This window comes from Silurus aristotelis (assembly GCF_946808225.1).
Source record: "Silurus aristotelis genome assembly, chromosome: 1".
NCBI lineage: Eukaryota > Metazoa > Chordata > Actinopteri > Siluriformes > Siluridae > Silurus > Silurus aristotelis.
The window spans coordinates 10,100,930-10,120,210 of record NC_139574.1 but is presented as its reverse complement, the minus strand read 5'-3'; the positions used below and the strand labels follow the sequence as shown (position 1 = coordinate 10,120,210).

The 19,281-nt window shown below is 39.9% G+C and overlaps 1 protein-coding gene across 6 annotated transcripts in view; it reads right to left on the bottom strand.

Moving 5' to 3' along the window:
- The window catches only part of pard3aa (par-3 family cell polarity regulator alpha, a), a 395,018-nt gene that overhangs the window by 337,351 nt on the left and 38,386 nt on the right, over window positions 1-19,281 (bottom strand). For 5 of the 6 annotated variants that reach the window (XR_014534054.1, XM_083544220.1, XM_083544221.1 and 2 more), the window contains exon 2: window positions 6,874-6,975. Coding sequence is in view for 4 of the 6 variants with exons in the window: in XM_083544220.1 (XP_083400346.1) it covers window positions 6,874-6,975 (102 nt within the window). In the remaining 2 variants the exon portion in view is untranslated. Of the gene's footprint in view, window positions 1-6,873; window positions 6,976-14,737; window positions 14,820-19,281 lie in introns of those variants that run through there. The other variant, XM_083544223.1, reaches the window with a different exon arrangement.

Below are 19,281 nucleotides of genomic sequence, written 5' to 3'. Positions count from 1 at the left end.
TTATTCACTTCAAGCTAACTTTTTACATAAAATACATGCAACAAAAGTGAACGCAAGCTCAGGTCCTAATTATGCCACATGGACATCTCTAAGCATGTGGAAAAGGGCAGATGGTGTTTTCCTCAAAAGTTGCCGTAAAAATGGGCAGCAACCAGATATGATGTTTAACTACAAAATCTGTTTGTGTCGCTTGGTAACGTTTTAAGATTAGATCCGATCCAAATTTCCCATTGTGCAGAGTAAAAGTACAGGGCCAATGAAATGCAGTCATAAACCAGGCAGCTTTTTTTTAATGTCGGTTTTATATTTTAAACAAGCCGAACGCTGTGGCCCTGCTATCATCAGTGTTTCTTCATCTCGTGTTTTCTGAAGAGGTGATGCTGTAGGGTTTAGATCTTCTATCTGTCAGGTTTTTGTGTGATACAAATTCGACCTCTGTGCACTTTAAGTTGGAGGGAAAAGTGTAATTAAAGTGTGTTACACTGCCCTCTGTTGGAGCAGGAACAGCAGTTTGAAAAGATGAGATTGGCTGGCATTACGTGTCTTTTGAGGACGCACGGGCTAGCTGTTCTATCGCTGACTGCTAACAAGAGATTTACGATTAAGGAAAAAATATGATCTTTTATCCCTAGTGGTCTAGTGGTTAGGATTCGGCGCTCTCACCGCCACGGCCCGGGTTCGATCTCCGGTCAGGGAACCAACCCCAGCCATTAGGGTTGCACAAGCCAGTGCCCGGATAAATGGGGAGGGTTGTGTTAGGAAGGGCATCCAGCATAAAAACGTGTCAAATCGAACATGCGGATCACGAATACGGATGATACGCTGTGGCGACCCCGAATTGGAGAAGTTTATTCTTCGGTATTATTATTTTATACAGGTAACCTGTCTTACTTGTACTGATGGTATTAATAGAAGATTTAATATTGCGTTGTTCGTGTGATGCATTTCTCATCTAAGTGTTGTGTGAATTGAGGCTGGGGTATCAGTTACTGTTGCTCTATACACCCCAGGCTCTACATTAAATAGTGAATGAGTGAGGGGAGGTTAGAATTACAAACACAGCTCAAGTTTAGACTTGGAAAATGAGAAAACTGCTGGACACTCAGACTCTACCTTTCCTCCCTGAGATGAATCCTACACTGTCCATGGACACGTGTATCCTAGATTAACCCGGAGTAATCGGAATTTATTAGCGATCATTAAAATCAAGCAGCAATGGCCTGTTTAGTCTTCTGAATAGTCCTTAATAGAATCATTGCAAAAACTGAAGTCTTTATGAAATGTAAACTTTATAAAGAAGAATCCTAGATGCACAATGCCGTGGCAAACAGGATTACACCAGCATGGTAAAGAGGTGTGCAGATGAATCCAGGGGGAATCATGTGCAGTATATGGTGATATAGAGGATATCGATGTAACCGCACCACTCTAGTGTCCCATGTTCAATCCTGAGATAAGGTTACTCTCAGAATGGATTTTTGCAAGCTCTCCCCCTAGTTCCCTTACACCTCTCACCAACATGCAAGCACATGCATTGACTTTTAATTTACCTTATGTTGAATTATTGTTTGAATGGTGTCATGTTATATAACTGGCATCCCATACAGGGTATATAACTCTGTGTTCCTTGCCTGACCAGGATGAAGTACCAAGATACATCAATAAAGAAATCATGATTTAGTGTCAGGAAACAAATGCAGCTGAAGCTCTCGTCTGTGCGAATGAGTTGCATGCATTACATCTTTTCCTTCATAACAATAATAAACATGAAACACACGCACACAGAGGACACCTGGTTTCCTGAGTAGAAATGACAGAGGGTGAGCACACTAAGTCACAATTCTCTGACAACTGCGGAACAGAATGTTACTGCTGGCATCCAAGGTCAGTGCAAACCAGCACACGAGCTGGTCTGTGGTACAGCACCTGGAAAAACATAACCGAGAGGAAGCTGGATTCCTGGATGATACAAACATTGAAGCTTGAAGTTAACAAACGTGCACGGTTTCTAAAAAGAGACCTGATGACCGCCATGTTTCACGTTACAGTCTCACCGAGGGGTCGGATGTTTGTCTAACAGGGAATGACAAGAATTCTGAGTGGAAATGTCTGCTTTGGGCTTCAACCCATAACCTGAATAATGCACAATTCCGGGTGAAAATGGTTGCGTGATTTGTAGTCTATGATTAAATACAACGAACCTTCCGTCCATTTTTCCAAGACGTCCAAACGGTTCCAAATTTAACTGCACGTGCTGAAACATTTCAACCAATGACAAAACACTAGTCTGGTTATTCTTACTTTAGTCTTACTTGCAAAAATTCTTTCTGCTTTTTATTCAGATTTCTTTCATAACCATAAATAAATAAGCAACAAATTTCATTCAAAAACCAAAAGTTTCACTTCAGTGCATCACTAACCATCACCAATTAGAATACAATAATAAAGTCGATAAAAAAAATTTAAATAAAAAAAAATAAAAATAAGTGAAGACCTTCTCTACTCTAACTGATCATTAAAGACTGGTCCAGAAGGACCTCCCGTCCTGTTAATGATGTCTCCTTCTAATCCTCTCTGTTTAAGCCCTAATGCTTACCTCAGTCTAAACATTAAAGCAAACTGGTCGCCTCTGCTGTTATTTCGCATGAAACCAACGGAATTATCGCGAAGTGTATTCAGACGGATCTGAAGCTGTGTGATCGTCTAGACAGCAGCGAGTCTTACTGTAATCAATACAGACGATGGAGATCTCTGCTGCTGTATTGAGCTTTGAGAAGTTCAACGGAAACCGAGAAGATAAACTTGTGCATGCCACAGTCCCACGATAACATTCATAAGATTAAATTTAGTTCACATATCAGAATATTTTATTGACACCACAGGAAAAGATTGCAGTTGCTCATAATATATTGTAAGTAAATATTAAAGTAAAGTAAAATAAGAAATATACATATTAAGAAATATACCATATGAAATGTGAAATAAATCAGACCACGAGTTATTGTTACAGCTGCACATGTAACAATTATTATTATTGCACTAAATATTAATGCACTGTTTCTATATAAAGTCGCAATGAAATATATGCAATGTTGAGCAAAAAATAGAACCTCACACCAAGTATTTCCACAGTAAGTTCACCTGATCACAAACTGTTAGACACTTATTGAAGAACTAATCGAAAGTAATTCTGCTCCAGAGGTGTGTCCAGTGGTTTGTAAAACTGAATCAACCTTAGTTTCAGTTTAGACTTGCTGTAATGACATGCAGTAACAGCCAGAGGGCTCGTGTGGAACTTTTTAAGTGTGAATCCCCTTTGAAGTGGCATGACAGCATTGTATAATAGACCCATGCATCCAAAGTACCTACTCAAACTAAAGCAAAATGATTTGAAAAATGTCCTTAGTGAGTCTTTATTATATCTTCCAATCCCTCATGCGCCGGTCCAAAACTGAGGCAGAGCAAAAACGACTAAAAGGTACCTCCGAGGTGCTGGCTAAAGGTGAATTAACATTTCCTTGATCACAGTGAAAATGAGGAACATTTTCTCATCATTCTGCATTTCAATCATTGTATAAGAAACAGTTCCTTTTTTTTTTTTAACCAGCACACAAAAACATGAAATCCAGACTCTTTTAATAATCTGTTATGCTCGTGTCTAGATTATTTTCAACTGAATAAATACTTCTTGGCTTTATTTTAGTCTTCAGAGAAGAACCACTGGCCATGACATTACAGCTTCTAAATGGAACATCCACCAAAAGGATAACGGCGCTGTTTGAACAGCGTGTGGGGTCTTATTATTAAGGCAAAAACTTCATAAATCAAGTAGGTTCCGAGCTACACGGGCAGTTCATATAGCTAGCGTCGTGATTCTCGATGAGCATCGAGTTAAAACGGAACAGATAATTGGAGATAATAAAATGGTCTGCTTTGCGTTCGTCTCTCTCTTCGACTTTGTTATGCAAGCTCAGCATATATTTATCTGTACCCAAGCAGAGTGCTTTATACTGTATACAGATGAAGCTGCTGCCATCTGTCAAAAGACTGGGAATTTGTATCGCCGCTATTTATGTAGATGCCAAGTGTTATAGGGTTGTGCGAGGTGAGACTTGAGTATTTATTAAAAAAAAAAAAATATATATATATATATATATGAATAGAAAAAAAGAGTGTGGAATATGAAGAACAGATGATGTGGGAGGAGTGTGAGCTGGGTGCTGTAGTCCACAGAGAGATCTCGAACAGCAGCACACCAGGTGTGTGTGTGTGTGTGTGTGGGGCAGACACGTTACCATGGAAGCCGGCAAATCAAAGAGCCCACCTATTCCAGAACGAGAGGATCGGCTCTCCAAACGCATGCACTCACTCACAGTGCCACCTGTAGGAGTTCTTTCTTCTCACCTACACAGATAATAACACCGATACACTGCCAAGGACAGAGCCGCTATCTGTATAAAGACTGTACTGGGAAGTAGGTTGTGAGATCAAACTGTTCAATGTTCCAGAACTATCAGTCAGACACTGTGGCTTCGAGAGATTCCTCTAACCACTCAAGTGCATGCTTGAACTTCAGCAGGGCTGAGCAATATCATGCAATATCAACACTGTGATCAACGATATCGCATTTAAATCACAGGTGTTGTTATACGACAGCTGCTGATGCACTTAGATTCATTGCAAATTTATAAATCTATATTTTTGAACAAAATAATTTTTTTTTATGTTTTGCTTGCAGGTCATTTAATAGCAATGCCAAATGCCTTCAACTATCAAATATAATATAAAAAGGATATCATCCACCCCTACTCATACACTGTAGCTGAAGTTATAAATATTTGATTGTATTAGCATGATTATAGTAGAAATTATTTCTATTGATTGTGTCTTTTAGAAAGATATTATGGGGGGAAAAAATAGTAGATTATGATGCATGAGATGTCTACAGTTTGTAGCGTTACATTTTCCTTCATTTGAACTAAGAGCCCCAAACCTGTTCCAGCATGGCAATGCAAAGCAAACTCCATAAAGATCTGCTTTACATGGGTTAGAGTGGAAGATCTTAAACGTCCTGCTGTAGAGCCCTGACCTCGACTCTACTGAAAATATTTGGGATGACTTATAATGCTGACTGCACCCCAGGCCTCCTCAAATCATCTACATCAGTACCTGACTTTTCCTAATGCTGTTGTTGGCTGAATGAGCAAAAATCTCCACAACCACACACTAAAACCTTGTGGAACAACTTCCCAGAAGAGTGGAGGTTATAAAAGCAAATGGGAACTAAATGTGCAATAAGATGTTCAAAAGGCACATATAAATCTTATGGCCTTATAATCATTTTAATGTTACTAAAACACTAAAACCTACACACAGTGTACTGCCACAGTATGTAACAAAATTAGTGTAAACACATTTATGGCAATTTGATTTTATCAATTAAAATCTATGCTTACCAACATAATTTATAAACTCACCAAAATCCCACTGTTGCTTTAAATAACAAAATAGACATTATATCTATCTATCGATCCAGCCATCCATATCTATCTATCTATCTATCTATCTATCTATCTATCTATCTATCTATCTATCTATCTATCTATCTATCTATCTATCTATCTATCTATCTATTTATCTATCTATCTAAATAAATATTATATATATATATAGAGAGAGAGAGAGAGAGAGAGAGAGAGAGAGAGAGAGAGAGAGAGAGAGAGAGAGAGAGAGAGAGAGAGAGAGAGAAGCAGAAAAATAGGAAGAAGCAGAAAGATGGATGGATGGATGGATGGATGGATGGATAACATATTACTGATTACCAGTGCATCACTCAAATTGTGTACCATACAGTGCATATCCTTTTGTTAGCCAAGATTTCAGTCATTAAAGTGCCTTCACTCTCATACATCATTCTCAGAAGAAAGCCACTGCCTTGGATTTTTAGATCTGTAGTCATCTCTGCTTTGTTCCACGTTAATCTCTGTTGCAGAGAGAAGAACAGAAATTGTCTGAAACAAGGCCCATGCTGCTCAACAGGATAATTTATGTCCTGAATTACGTAACCCCCCCCCCTCCCCCCCTTCATCCACACAGTGCTCCAGTTTGGCAGCATGGCGGCCCTGTACACTTAAAACGACAGCGATTATTTTAAATCACTAGCAGATAAGGATTTCGAATCGGCAACAGACACATTTGTGAGATCGTGCCGCTCGTTTATTCTTGTGAAATATGCTTTTGTGTAAACCGAACCGCAGTCGAACATTTGGGGTTCAAAATGCCAAGCCAGAAAATCTGAGCTGTACTAGCATGCTAGCTGATTAGCAACAGTGTAATTAGTTTGCGGTTTGAGCACCACAGCACTTAGATTTTGAGAGCATAAGGGCAGGTGCTACACACACACACACACACACACACACACACACACACACACACACACACACACACACACACACACACACACACACACACACACACACACACGTAAAGAGGAACAAACAAGGACTAGTCACTGACTGTGATTAAATAGCATTGTTGAAATTCCCAACATGTCTCTGTGATGACATCACCCCAGAGATTACAAGGCTCTGCCACCACAATAAAGAAATTCACCAGAACGAGTGAGTGGTCCTATAAGTGACAATTAGACGGAGTCACCACGTGACACACCGCGTCTGGTGAGAAAGAGGAAGTAACGAGATAACCTTCGAAGCATGAGCCACATCCTGGCCATTCCACAACACGCCAGGGTGCATCCGGCTTCGGCAGGAGACTCGCACATCACCGTGCACACACACACCTGCAGGATGAAGCCTGACCCTCAACATTAAACAAGGGCAAGTGGCTCCGAATAAGAAACGCAAACACACTCACCCTGTCTTTGTCGTCAGCGACGTCGCATAAGACGTCATCCAAGTCTAGGATGCCTCCATCGCCATGCTCCAACCGGTGAACCTGGATCCAATAGGCTGCATCCTACAGCGAGAAAGAGAATCGGAGGGGTTAGAAAACGAGCACAAATCCCAGCCACACCTGGGCCCCTTAACCCCTATAGCTGCTCAATTGTATGAATGAGATAAATGAAGGTCACACTGGATAAGGGCGTCAGCCAAACGCCATAAATAAAATAAAATATTACAATTAATTTTTGATTAGAATCCAAAGTGGCCGTGGCCTAAAACAAAGGGCTTTCATAATATTTTGTAGCCATTATACCCCTAGCAAGATTAAAAAAACCCAGTGTCAGTGAATTCTGTCCCTGGCAACTTTTCAGCACTCCACACTGGTAGCTCAGTGGTTGAGGTATTGGACTATGGATCGGAAGGGCTCATGTTCCTCAGTCTGATGTTTGCTTGCAAGCATGGACGCAGCAGAACAAACAATGTTCAAGAGAAAACCCTCACTCAGATGTGTGTTCTGGTGAATAAACTAACATGCATGACTCTCTGCGGTATTTCGTCCTGTTGCCACTTTTACCACCAAAGTTGCTGCCTTTTGTTTCCTGGTTCAGTTTGAAAAAGGTTGCCAAGATTGCTGTTGGAAAATATATGCCGGTTCGGGGATTTTTATTTTTTTTTGTAAACCAAAAGTGTGATTTATTACATTACTTTACGATACACATGCACCACAAGTTCATTTATGATAAATCTAACAAGCGAGTGTTGGAAGGTGGTCGCGCAGTAGTTAAGGCATTGGACTCTGGACTGGAAGGTCTCAAGTTCAAATCCCAGCACGACCAAGCTGCTACTGCTGGGCCCTTACATAAGGCCCTTAAGCGCTCAGTTGTTAAGTCACTCTGGATAAGGGCTTCTGAAAAATGCCATAAATGTAAATGTCTCAAGTAGAGAATTAATCTCGCAGTTATCAGCAACATTTTCTAATAAATTTGGTTGTAGTTCTCAAAATAAACAAACTGTTCACCTAATTTAGAGCTGCACAACCCTGTCCAGGCAGTTACTAAGTAAATACAGCAGTTAGGCAGTTTATATATATATATATATATATATATATATATATATATATATATATATATATATATATATATATATATATATATATATATAATGACTGTTTGAAACTCATTATTACCAATACTGACATTTTATTAGTGCGGTTTCATTTTATTAGTGCGGTTTGATTACTCTTTACGGAAAAAAACGAACAAACAAAAAACAACAAAGAGGGAGATATAATACTGGGAAAACAAATGTAAGCACAGATTCCTGTTGAAGAATGTCAGAAATAGAAACCCAAGTCTACGATGTGAGTTCTGAAATGATTTTCTGATCACCAGGGTTGGAACGAGTGATTATTTGAGTCACTGTATCTCTCCAGTCAGTCTGGCCATGCTTTTCTGCCCTTTCTCAATAGCGTTTGGATGTTCTCTGTTGCAATATGATTGGTGATTGGATATGAAGAATAAATGAAGGATTCTTCCAAAATGTGTTTCACTGGAAATTTTCCTTCACAATTTTGAGGTATGCAATGGTTGAAGTTTAAGCCCCGTCTGTCACCAATATCGATGGGGCATCAAGCTGTGTTGAAAACTCTGCTCAGGTTCGGCGCTATATGTTACGAGAGCCGTCGCACTGGATTAGATATCGCAGGGCTAATCAACTGTGCACATGCTCCTGGATCAAGTTAATGTGCACCACTCTGTGTGTGTCTCAGAAGGGAGTGTGGCATAAAAGATAACCACCTCAGGCTTATCTTGTTAAGGAGGAAAAAGGAAATTGGCATACCTGCACTGGACCGAAACATATAAACATACATGCAAACAGTACTACAATAGACAAAGCTTTTTACAGATGGAGCTTTGAAGATTGTGTATTATATGCCATTCTAAACTGAATTTAGTGCGCACGCACACACACACACCACTGCCCACATGCAAACACAGCCGGGCAGCACTTCACAGGAAGTTGAGAAGAAGAGTGATATCTATGGGGAAGGCCTTGCTTTCAGATGTCTTCTCCTGTGTGCTATTTTCTCTCATCCCGCCCATTAAGCCATTTCTACTTGCTGCTCGCTTTCTTTTACCAAATAGTGATAGCTCATCTCTGTCTTGAAAACTTCTCTGGCAGGACAAATAAAGATCAATTGAGAAGCATGACAACGAATATCCACATTATTCACTTTAAATTACACTATCCATAAACAACCCGGATCGGAAATGGGAACGAGAACACACGCATTGCTTGAAAGTGCAGTGTCAATGGGTTCATGCGAGTTTACCAGCGTAATCTGGAAGACATTTTCTGGCCACAAAACCTCACAACCAGAATCAGCGAATATGGGAACAAATTCTGCAATAGGAACAAAATCTGCATGGGCCGCTGACCGGCGCGCTCCCCGTAACGAAATGAAGCTGTTCAGACACGCAAAATTGAGATTAGACGCCTTCCTAACTCAAGCAATTCAAGGCAAACCAACCTCAAACGGGAAAAATAAATTCTTAGCCTGATGTGCCGAAGGATGGCACGTGGTGTAATTATTTATGAGGGTCTGATAAAAAGGAATAAGTTCCAGCTTAGAGAGCAGGACGATCATTAGGGATAAGAGGACTGATGGGACATTAAAGTGGGAAGATTTTAAGCTACAGAAGTGGAAAAAGAGAAGAGGTGGGGGGGGGATACTGCACTTAAGAACAATACAACATTACAGTCTGGAAAGGTGTCAGAGTCCTCATACTATAGATAGACAGACAGACAGACAGACAGACAGACAGACAGACAGACAGACAGACAGACAGACAGACAGACAGACAGACAGACAGACAGACAGACAGACAGACAGACAGACAGAGATGACTAAGAGAAAATGACAAACAGAGAGAGAGAGAGAGAGAGAGACAGAGACCAAAAGGTAGCGAGAGAGAGATAAAATAAAGACAATGCAGACGAGAGCCCTGCTGTTGATTCACTGAACTAAGAAGCTATAAGCACACAGAGGAAACTGGATACAAAAACCTAAATCTTTTCAAATCCTGTTCTTAAACAGGAGTAAAATGACAGGTCCGGACACATTTGCTGCGATTAGAACGCTGCCCCACCTCTTTGATACAAGCTGAAGGTTAAGTGTGAGAGTTAGTCTCAGATCACCCCTGACAAGCTGGAGATCCACAGCGATGACTGAGGCTTAGTCAAACAACAAGGAGTGAACAGAAAGCTTAGTCATTCTGTTACAGTGTGAACAAACATACACGTACGTACAGACTACACACACACACACACACACACACACACACAAACAAAGGCCTTCATTGGCACAAAGTCTCCAGTCTGGCTTGACATTTCCCATAGTGCTGATTAACATCATTACTATCATTCCTCATCTCTCTTATCTGATCTGCTAAGACAATGAACTTTATTTAAACCATGTAATGAAGACTACAGATCTTTAGATGTGACAGAAACAGATAACAGAAAAACAGACAGGAAAAAATGAAAAGTATGACACACGGCTCTTCTTCAGATCGTAAGCTACTCTTCCTACTCACTTTTTGCTACTGTAATGTGCAGCCACGGCAAAACAGAGCGACAATTTCAAAAATTGTACGTCGATTTGGATACGGTGTCTCCCGAAATGCCACAAATGTAAATGAAAATAAATCTTATTTTTTCAAAGGATACCTATTGTTTTACAGTGAATCAGAATGCAATACAAGCTTCTTTTTATTAATTTAAAACAAACGTTACTTTCTGCAGCTTGCTAGGGAGTTAGCTGCGATTCCTTCCAGCAGTTGTGCAATTTAGCGTGCAGCCTGAATAGCTGTTGTGTTACCCTCGTTCATGCTGCGTAATCAGGTCAACTATTTCGAGAAGTTAGAGAGGAACGTAGAAAAAAAAGTGTATTGAACCACCTTAGCAACGTTCTCAAGGGGGGAAAAAATACACTGTTACAAACTCTAGATACACGATATAGTAACAACATTGTTTAATATAAATAAATACAAACTCTTTAGCCAAAGACACAGTTTGCCGTACACTACAGTATGGGGTACATTTACAGATACGTGAGCTGTTTAAGCAATTTATGAATAAAGGGGGCAGAAGTGGTTTAACAGGCTCTGGGCTCTCAAGTCTCCTCACCACCCCTGAGCATGACCTTTAACCTTCTGTGCTGCAAAAGCGCTGTACCAGTCAACCAGTGATGCATTTTTTTTTTCTCAGATCTGCCTGATTCATCCTGACGCCCTCCTCTGGATGGAGCTCTATTCAATTAAAGACCACTCCGTGTAGCTGGGGAGGGTTCCACATCAACAGCTTAAAGATCCATTAAATTACTGAGCAACACAAGATCTTGGGAGAGTGGATTTGGGCTGTAATTACCGTATTGTCCGGACTATAAGCCGCTACTTTGTTCTCACGTAATTTATGGATTTTTTCTGGGTTTTTCCCGGTTTCACAAGCTTCAAGCCAAAAAACTGAGCCTCATAACATTTGACCAATGAAATTGACGACCAGGTTCAGGTGAACCAATGAAACTCTTTATATTAAATCAGTTGCGCTCCCACTGAATCGGGCTGCACCACATCATAAATATGGATGAAGTTCCTCTGACGTTTGACCTGCCGCTCACTCGGACTGTCTACAGGAAATACGAATCATTCATCACGCTGAAAACAACCGGGCATGAAAAAACGCACTTCACCTGTGTTCTGAGCTGCACGGCATCGGGAGAAAAAATTCACAGATGGTGATTTTTAGTTGTGAAAGGAAGGAGGAAGACAGTGAACAATGACTTTCTTAGTAGGCTACTGTTTATATACAAGCCGTGTAACAGACACGTCTTTCATTAAAGCCTGTGTAAAGTTCATCGGTTTCAAATGTAGACTGCGGCTTATAGACAGGTGTGGCGTATTTATGTTCAAAATTAAAATCTGTCAAATTTAGTGGGTGCGGCTTATATATGGGTGCACTTAATAGTCCGGAAATTACGGTAATATCAAGAGTCTACAACATGTTACATTTAAGTGCTCATCACCGCACACTTCAACAATGATGAACTGTAATAAATGAACATTCGGTGCAATCCAAGAAGAGGATGGGTTCCCTTATGAGTCTGGTTCCTCTCAAGGTTTCATCCTCACTCATTTGGGACAAACTATAAGAAACAAACTTGCACATTCTTTTATCGCTGCTTTATCCGTGTAAAGCTACTTTGAGACAACGTCAATTGTTAAAAGTGCAATACAAAGAAAAACTGAATCGATGTATACGTGACAACTGTGCTGTCGTAAATGTATATATAAAGGCCTCTTCCAATGTCTACCTTTTCCTGTGTGCAGTAAGATTGCACTGCGGAGTTACTAAGTAACTCCATCATCACCGTTTTCAATAAGAAACCTGTTAAACACGTTTTCAGGTGTTATCTTGCTAACTAGCAGGGAGGGACGCTGACAGCAGCACTGCCAAAGAGTTAATGTTTGTTTTTTTTAATCCATGTTTTTATAACAGCATTTACTCCAGTCGAAAAATGCAAATCTGTGCCACCATGTTTACGTTTCGGCGAGATAGAATTCTCAAATCTAATTGGCCCGAAGGTGTACGTTTTAATATCGTATAACCGCACGGCTCGCATAGTAGTACATGAACAGTGGTATAGTAATATAACTCAGTGCTTTGGTGAGGGAATGATCGGATCATTGCTATAACGAAAGCTCTAAAAGGAACCATCTTGTTTCTCTGACTTTCCAACAATAAAAAACATTTAAAATCACGCATTAATAAATAAAACATTGGAAGCACTGGCGAATCAAATGAATAAATGGATAACACTTCACGTAAAAAAAAATCAATCCATATAAAAACACGTTCTTAGGATAAATTCCTCTTTGAAACACACTGAATTGAGTTCAAGTCGATTTTCCATTCCCTAGGTTTTCGTTGGTGCTCACATTGTAACAGGATTCTGGACAAACCTTCTGTTCTATGGCTCGATATATTTACCCTCCTTTATACTCTTATGTAGACTTTAAAGTTCTCCGAAAGACTTTAACAGACTGTATGCGGGGCAGTAGTTGACAGTTGATCATCTCCACCATTATGTGAACCGCGTTTCGAAAACAATGGCCTTATAGAGGAAAGCGGAGAAGCATGACTGTGTGCACAATACCAACTGAAGATCTGAGGTATTAAGATAGTTATAGATGAAGCGGTGATTCCTGGGGCGCAGTGTTCATTAACACCTCGGCCTGTGGAGGCACGTCTACGATAAAGGACACGCAGAGAATCAGTTAGCGCTGACTAGCTCACACAAACAGGATTCGCAGGTGGATGAGCATGCACACGCACACACACACACACACACACACACACACACACACACACACTTAGATAAAGACACAGTGATACACAGACAAGCAGATATATACATAATTATACAAAGACGCAAACAGAAAGACACACATTATACAAACTAAGAAACAAAGAGCCGAGAAATGCACAGTTAGACACAAAAACAAAACAAAAACACACAGGGTCTGTAGAAATAGAGACCTGTTTTGTTCCACACAGGCTTTGCCAGCAGCCTCGGTCCCTGAGGCACATTCAGGCATGCTGAGACTCGCCCACAGATTATATTGAGTCAGAGACGTTGCAATCTCTCCATGTTCCCGCTTTATTCGGCCTTGAATTTGCCAACCCACATTTACTAAATGTGTTGAGTTCTGCTGGAAGATTTAGTCAAACACTAGAAGTTCATAAATGCACCATCACCAGGATGTGGGATATTTACGAGTCATACCGCTGAAGCATTTAATAATTAGATGAGGAGCTGATCTGATGCATCAGTCCAACACCTGATTATCATCTTACATCCTTTCCTGCTCTGGTAACGAAGACACTTTGCTTTTACTATCAGCTCAGATATCGGACACTGTGCATAAAAAAAAAAGAAATGCAAATAAAGGGTTATGCCGCACCGAAACGTCATATGTGGCTGACACACTGATGCTGCATGCATGATTTATCAGCAAGGCTCATAATATGAAGTGTGAGGCAGAGAGTCAGGTGCCTATGGGTTTATTTATTTATTTATTTCAAGATTTTCAGAACTATAAATTGCTCTAATGGACTAAATGGATTTGAAAGTAAAATGTTTGCCTGATTCTCCGACCAGACATAACTTGATGGTACCACCGTTCCTTCCTTGGACCACTTTTGATAGATACTGACTAATTCAACAGCCCACAAGTGTTTTGGAGATGCTCTGACCCAGTCGTTTAGACATCACAATTTGGCCCTTCTCAAACTCCCTCAAATACTTACTCTTACCCATTTCTCCTGCTTCTAACACATCAACTTACATACAGGTGCCATGATGAGATAATCAGTGTTACTCACTTCATCGGTCATAATGTTATAATGCCTCAATGTTAAGCCTGATCAGTGTATGTTCAAGCATTCATATCTGACAGAACCTTCTTTCATCGGTGTTGCAATCACACTGTATTTATTTGCTTAAATATAACCTCGAATGCGCACAAGTTCCCGATTAACCTGATCGGACTTGAAGGTGCAATTCAAGTCACTGTTGTGACAAAAGTGAGACAGAAGCAGAAAGAGTAAAGATGAGCTCATGTCTCACTATAATCGCTGCCGCACTCGTGATTCATGGCTTGGGTAACGGCTACGGCGTCACAGTTTCACAGTTAGTCATGGTGTATCGCTGACAGTTATAGATTACCTATTTAAATGCATTTATTAGTGTATACATAAATTTTTTTTTTTTTTACCTGATTAAGTTCTTTGCTCCAGGGGGTTCTCCACTATTTTGTGTCTGGCTGCAACTCACCAAAAAAAACGTCGTATGGATTTCACAACTGCCTTCTTTAAAATCATACTTCAGCAGGATTTTAAGGAACATTTATACAAACTATTACATAGAGAAAAAAAAAGGAAGGATAGTTCTTCTTTCGACTGATTTAAATGGTGAAATATTATCTAAACCATGAAAACGCTGTCATTCTTTCTTCCTTTCTTTTTCTCACACTTTCACTGTCGCATTGTTTTCCTTACAAACTGATCGCTTAAGAAGGACAAAAGCTCAGACTGTTCACACAGGTGATATGTTGAGAGCCACATTGACACACTAGGAAGTGTGTGCTATTTAATATCAAGTTAATATTTGTCAAATAACTACATTTGGATGGACCTGACATGTGGTTTAAATTGAAAACACTCCAATTTACATTCATTCGAGTGATACAGCGCCATATACATTACAGACTTTACAGGTCTGAGTTCAGTCAAAAGTTCTCTAATGCAACATTACAGGTTTACAAACGTCAGAGCCGATATCTGCAGCACAGCACATTGTTTTTCATAAACTTGTTTTGTCATGGAAATGTGCAGAAAAACAAAAGTCCAGTATCCAAACCAGACAGTGGCATGAATATCAATGAGAAAATAACATTTACTGCTACCAGCTTTCAAACAGAACTCTTAATCAAAAAAGTGTCTCGGCAGAGAGAACCAGCTTGATATCTCGGTCTGATGTTTGTGCGTTTGCTTGCAAGTGGCAGAACAAACAAGTTCAAAAGAAAACCCAAATCTTCCTCAGGTTTGTGTTTTGGTGAAGAAAACTACCAGGCTGTTTTTTTTTGGCTCATTTCAGTTCAGTTTGACATGGTTGCCATGATTGCTTTTACAAAATATTTCCAGCTCTGGTCCTCCAACAGTTTCAAGTCAAGTCAAGAAGCTTTTATTGTCAATCCAACCATACATAGCTGATGAAGTACACAATGAAATGAGACAACGTTCCTCCAAAATCACACAACATAGAGCTATTGATGCTAGATCAGGTTTCTAATGTAAACCAAAAATTCTCTTTAGTGTATTAGTTTACAGTAGACATGGAGGTGGTACACCAGTGGGGTTAAGGCATTGGACTCTGGGTAGGAAGGTTACAAGTTCAAATTCCAGCACTAGCAAGCGGCCACTGCTGGGCCCTTGTGCAAGGCGCTTTACCCTCGACTGCTCGGTTCTAAGTCGCTCTGGATAAAGGCATCTTCCAAATGCCATGAATGTAAATATGTAAATGATTGGGCCTTTGGAGACCATTCAGGTTTCAGTTGGGGCTGAACTGCCCACAGATCCACCCATGTGCCACTAAATATAACTAATAATAAAATCACCGACAGGCTTCTATTCCTAATCTAGATTCTATTCAGTTGACATCAAAACAACAAGTTCCCAACCTTAATGCAAATTAGATAAGACAAGATAAAGCGACAAAAGCCACACGATACCACAGAACAACCTTAGGGGCCACATGGAACAACATGCTTTAAATTTTCACCTCACAACATTAACATTCTATGTACTTTCTGAAAAGTAGGAAAAAAGGAATAACATACAGCTTTAATTTTATACTATCATTTACAACCTCACATTATATATAGCAACTTGGAAGAAAATAGAAAAACGGGGGTTTTTTGGGGGGTTTTTTTGTTTTTTTTATGTAATACAATTTTGTATGTATATTTTAAAAACGCAAAGCAAATCCTATAGTAAATAATGTGTTAGACTACATGACTCTTTTTCATTAAAGTTTGACCACACAAGTCAACGTCTATGAAAGACAACAGAAGCATTGACAATCAACAAGTGACTTAAGAGGCTTGTGAATGTACAGCTAGCCTTCACACTGTACCTGCAGTATAAAAAGGACTTGTGGGTGCAAACTGATGAAGAAAAAAAATGAGGATGCAATAAAAATCCACAAATATATATAAAAAAAAATAAAATAAAAAAAAGGGAAAAAAAGCCATTCAGATTCATTCTGCCCACAAAACAGAACCTGCAACACTGGTGCAAAATCACCTGACTTGTGTGCCTCGCCTGTAGCAAACCTGTCACCTGACCTTTACCAAACACCCTAGATGCAAAAGCCATCACAGATAAACCATGAAGCGTGAAAATGTGCGCGTCAATCTAGAATGAGGGTTAAAGTAACTCAACCTGTTATTCTATTAAAAACCTGCAACTTTCCAAATCACTTCATTATTATGATCATATCACATTAGACTTTTGTGGTACTCTAAGGTGTCTCAGAGTTTAGGAGCTAAATGTTCGAAAGGATGGCAATAAGTAAAATAAAATGTAGTATTAGTAATACAGGTTGTCCTCTACTTACGATAGAGATAAGTCACGACGATCCCATTGTAAGAAAGAAATCGTAAGTCGAAGATGGTACTATGACTATGACTGAGATACGCTCATCCCAGCTGCGCCTCCAACGTATCGTACATCGCATGCTGCTGCCTGTTGCATGAAATTTTAAATATTTTTGCAATTTGTTGTATCGCTATTGTCATCCTAAGATAAAAAAAATCATAAGTCGGGGACCATCTGTAGTTGTTTAAGCAACAACCTAAAGGTGACACTGATAATCATCAGCATTTCGGGTCCATGAACTCGGCTTTAGCACAGAGAAACCACAGAGAAACAGTAATCCGTGTGTGACCTGAGATCACTCAACCACATACACACACCATTCAGTTTCTGAGACTGATCGGACAAATAAAGACATTCCACAAAAGGTGATGTCATGTCCCTATGATGAGGGTCAGGCTCTGAACTTTACAATAACACACTGAGCCAAAAAAATCTAACTTGACCGAACCAGAGCAAAGCTGCAACTCTGCCAATAGACATAAATTCTCTCTCTCTCTCTCTCTCTCTCTCTCTCTCTATATATATATATATATATATATATATATATCTCAGTCTCTCACACGTTAACATATACACATACATAACGCTGGGAAAATGAAATCCAATTATCTCCAAAAGTCATACTCAAAATCACTACAATATATATTAAAGGTAATTATGATACTAGAGATTAGTTTGATCAGTGTGTGTGGTCTGATAACACACTGTGCTCTCTTATCCTCCTTACACACACACACAAGCTATACTGAAGAGCTCCTGTCATTATACGACTCATACAGAGAGAGAGAGAGAGAGAGAGAGAGAGAGAGAGAGAGAGAGAGAGAGAGAAAGAGAGAGAGAGAGAGAGAGAGAGAGAGAGAGAGCGCGAGCGCGAGCGCGAGAAGAGAGAGCGCGAGCGAGCAATAATATAAATGGGTGAATTACAAATGTAAAGATATTAAAGCAACATTTCACTTTAAAAAATGAGGACAACGACTTTTGGTCCTCTATAAATAAAAGTGAGTATTAAAGAAACTGGAAATGTATTTGTCTCGTACCAATATGTTTTTTTTATATCGTCCAAACCTAACACCAGCAAACTATCAATACCTTTTCACAATTAGAATAAAGATCTACAAGCTACAGGATCTTTTTCAACACCTTATAAAAATAAACAAACGCACATCGTGTTTCAGTGCAGATTGGGACATCTATGTAGAAGATGTACTATGGGAAGAAGGCAAGCAGGTGGAGGCAGCCATCCATGTGTACGTTACATTTACATGTACCACCTACATTCCATAATGGCTGTGGCCTGTTTCAGCCGTTCGCCACAAAGCTAAAATAGTTCAGGAATGGTTTGAGGAGCACAAAAAAACGAGTTTGAGGTGTTGACTTGGCCTGCAAATTGCAAAATCTTAATCCAATCCATCATCTGTGCGATGCGCTGTACAAACAAGTCCGATTCATGAAGGCCCCACCTAGCAACTTGCATGCCTCGATGGGACAGGACTGTTTTGGCAGCAAAAGAGGGACCAACACAATATTAGGCAGTTGGTCATAATGTTATGCCTGATTGGTGTATGTGCACTTATGTAAGATGACATTCTCGGCTACCGTTATATATGATAAGATTTATTATTAGATAAGAGTTAAATCAGCTTTACATATCACTGCTGTCGGAAAAACACGTCTTCGCAAAGAACCACTGATCAGCAGGTCAATCAGTGTCGTTTCTAATGTGAGACAGTGCAAATGTCTAAATGCAATATTCTTTCAGGAACAAGCCATACTGGTTTATCCTTCACAGGCTAGTTCTCATGAAAAGCCTTAGCATGTGTGCCTGTCCTAAAGTGGCAGCTTTAAAGTGGTGTTAGCAGTGTCGTTAGCATACAGCTCTAGGATCCCCTGAGCGCAGTGAAACAGCAGGGAGGCGAGTTAATTTCCTGCCCAGCGATGCTAGAGATTCGGGTAGCCACGCAGGTCCATCAGGCTTTAATAAAAAAAGCTCGGAGTGTGTGCAAGAAAGGTGAACGAGTAAAGGAACGATTTCTTTAGAGCTTCTCGATGGTGGTGGTGGGGGGGGGGGTTTGTTCTGAAAGGGATTGAGTGTTTTAAAAGA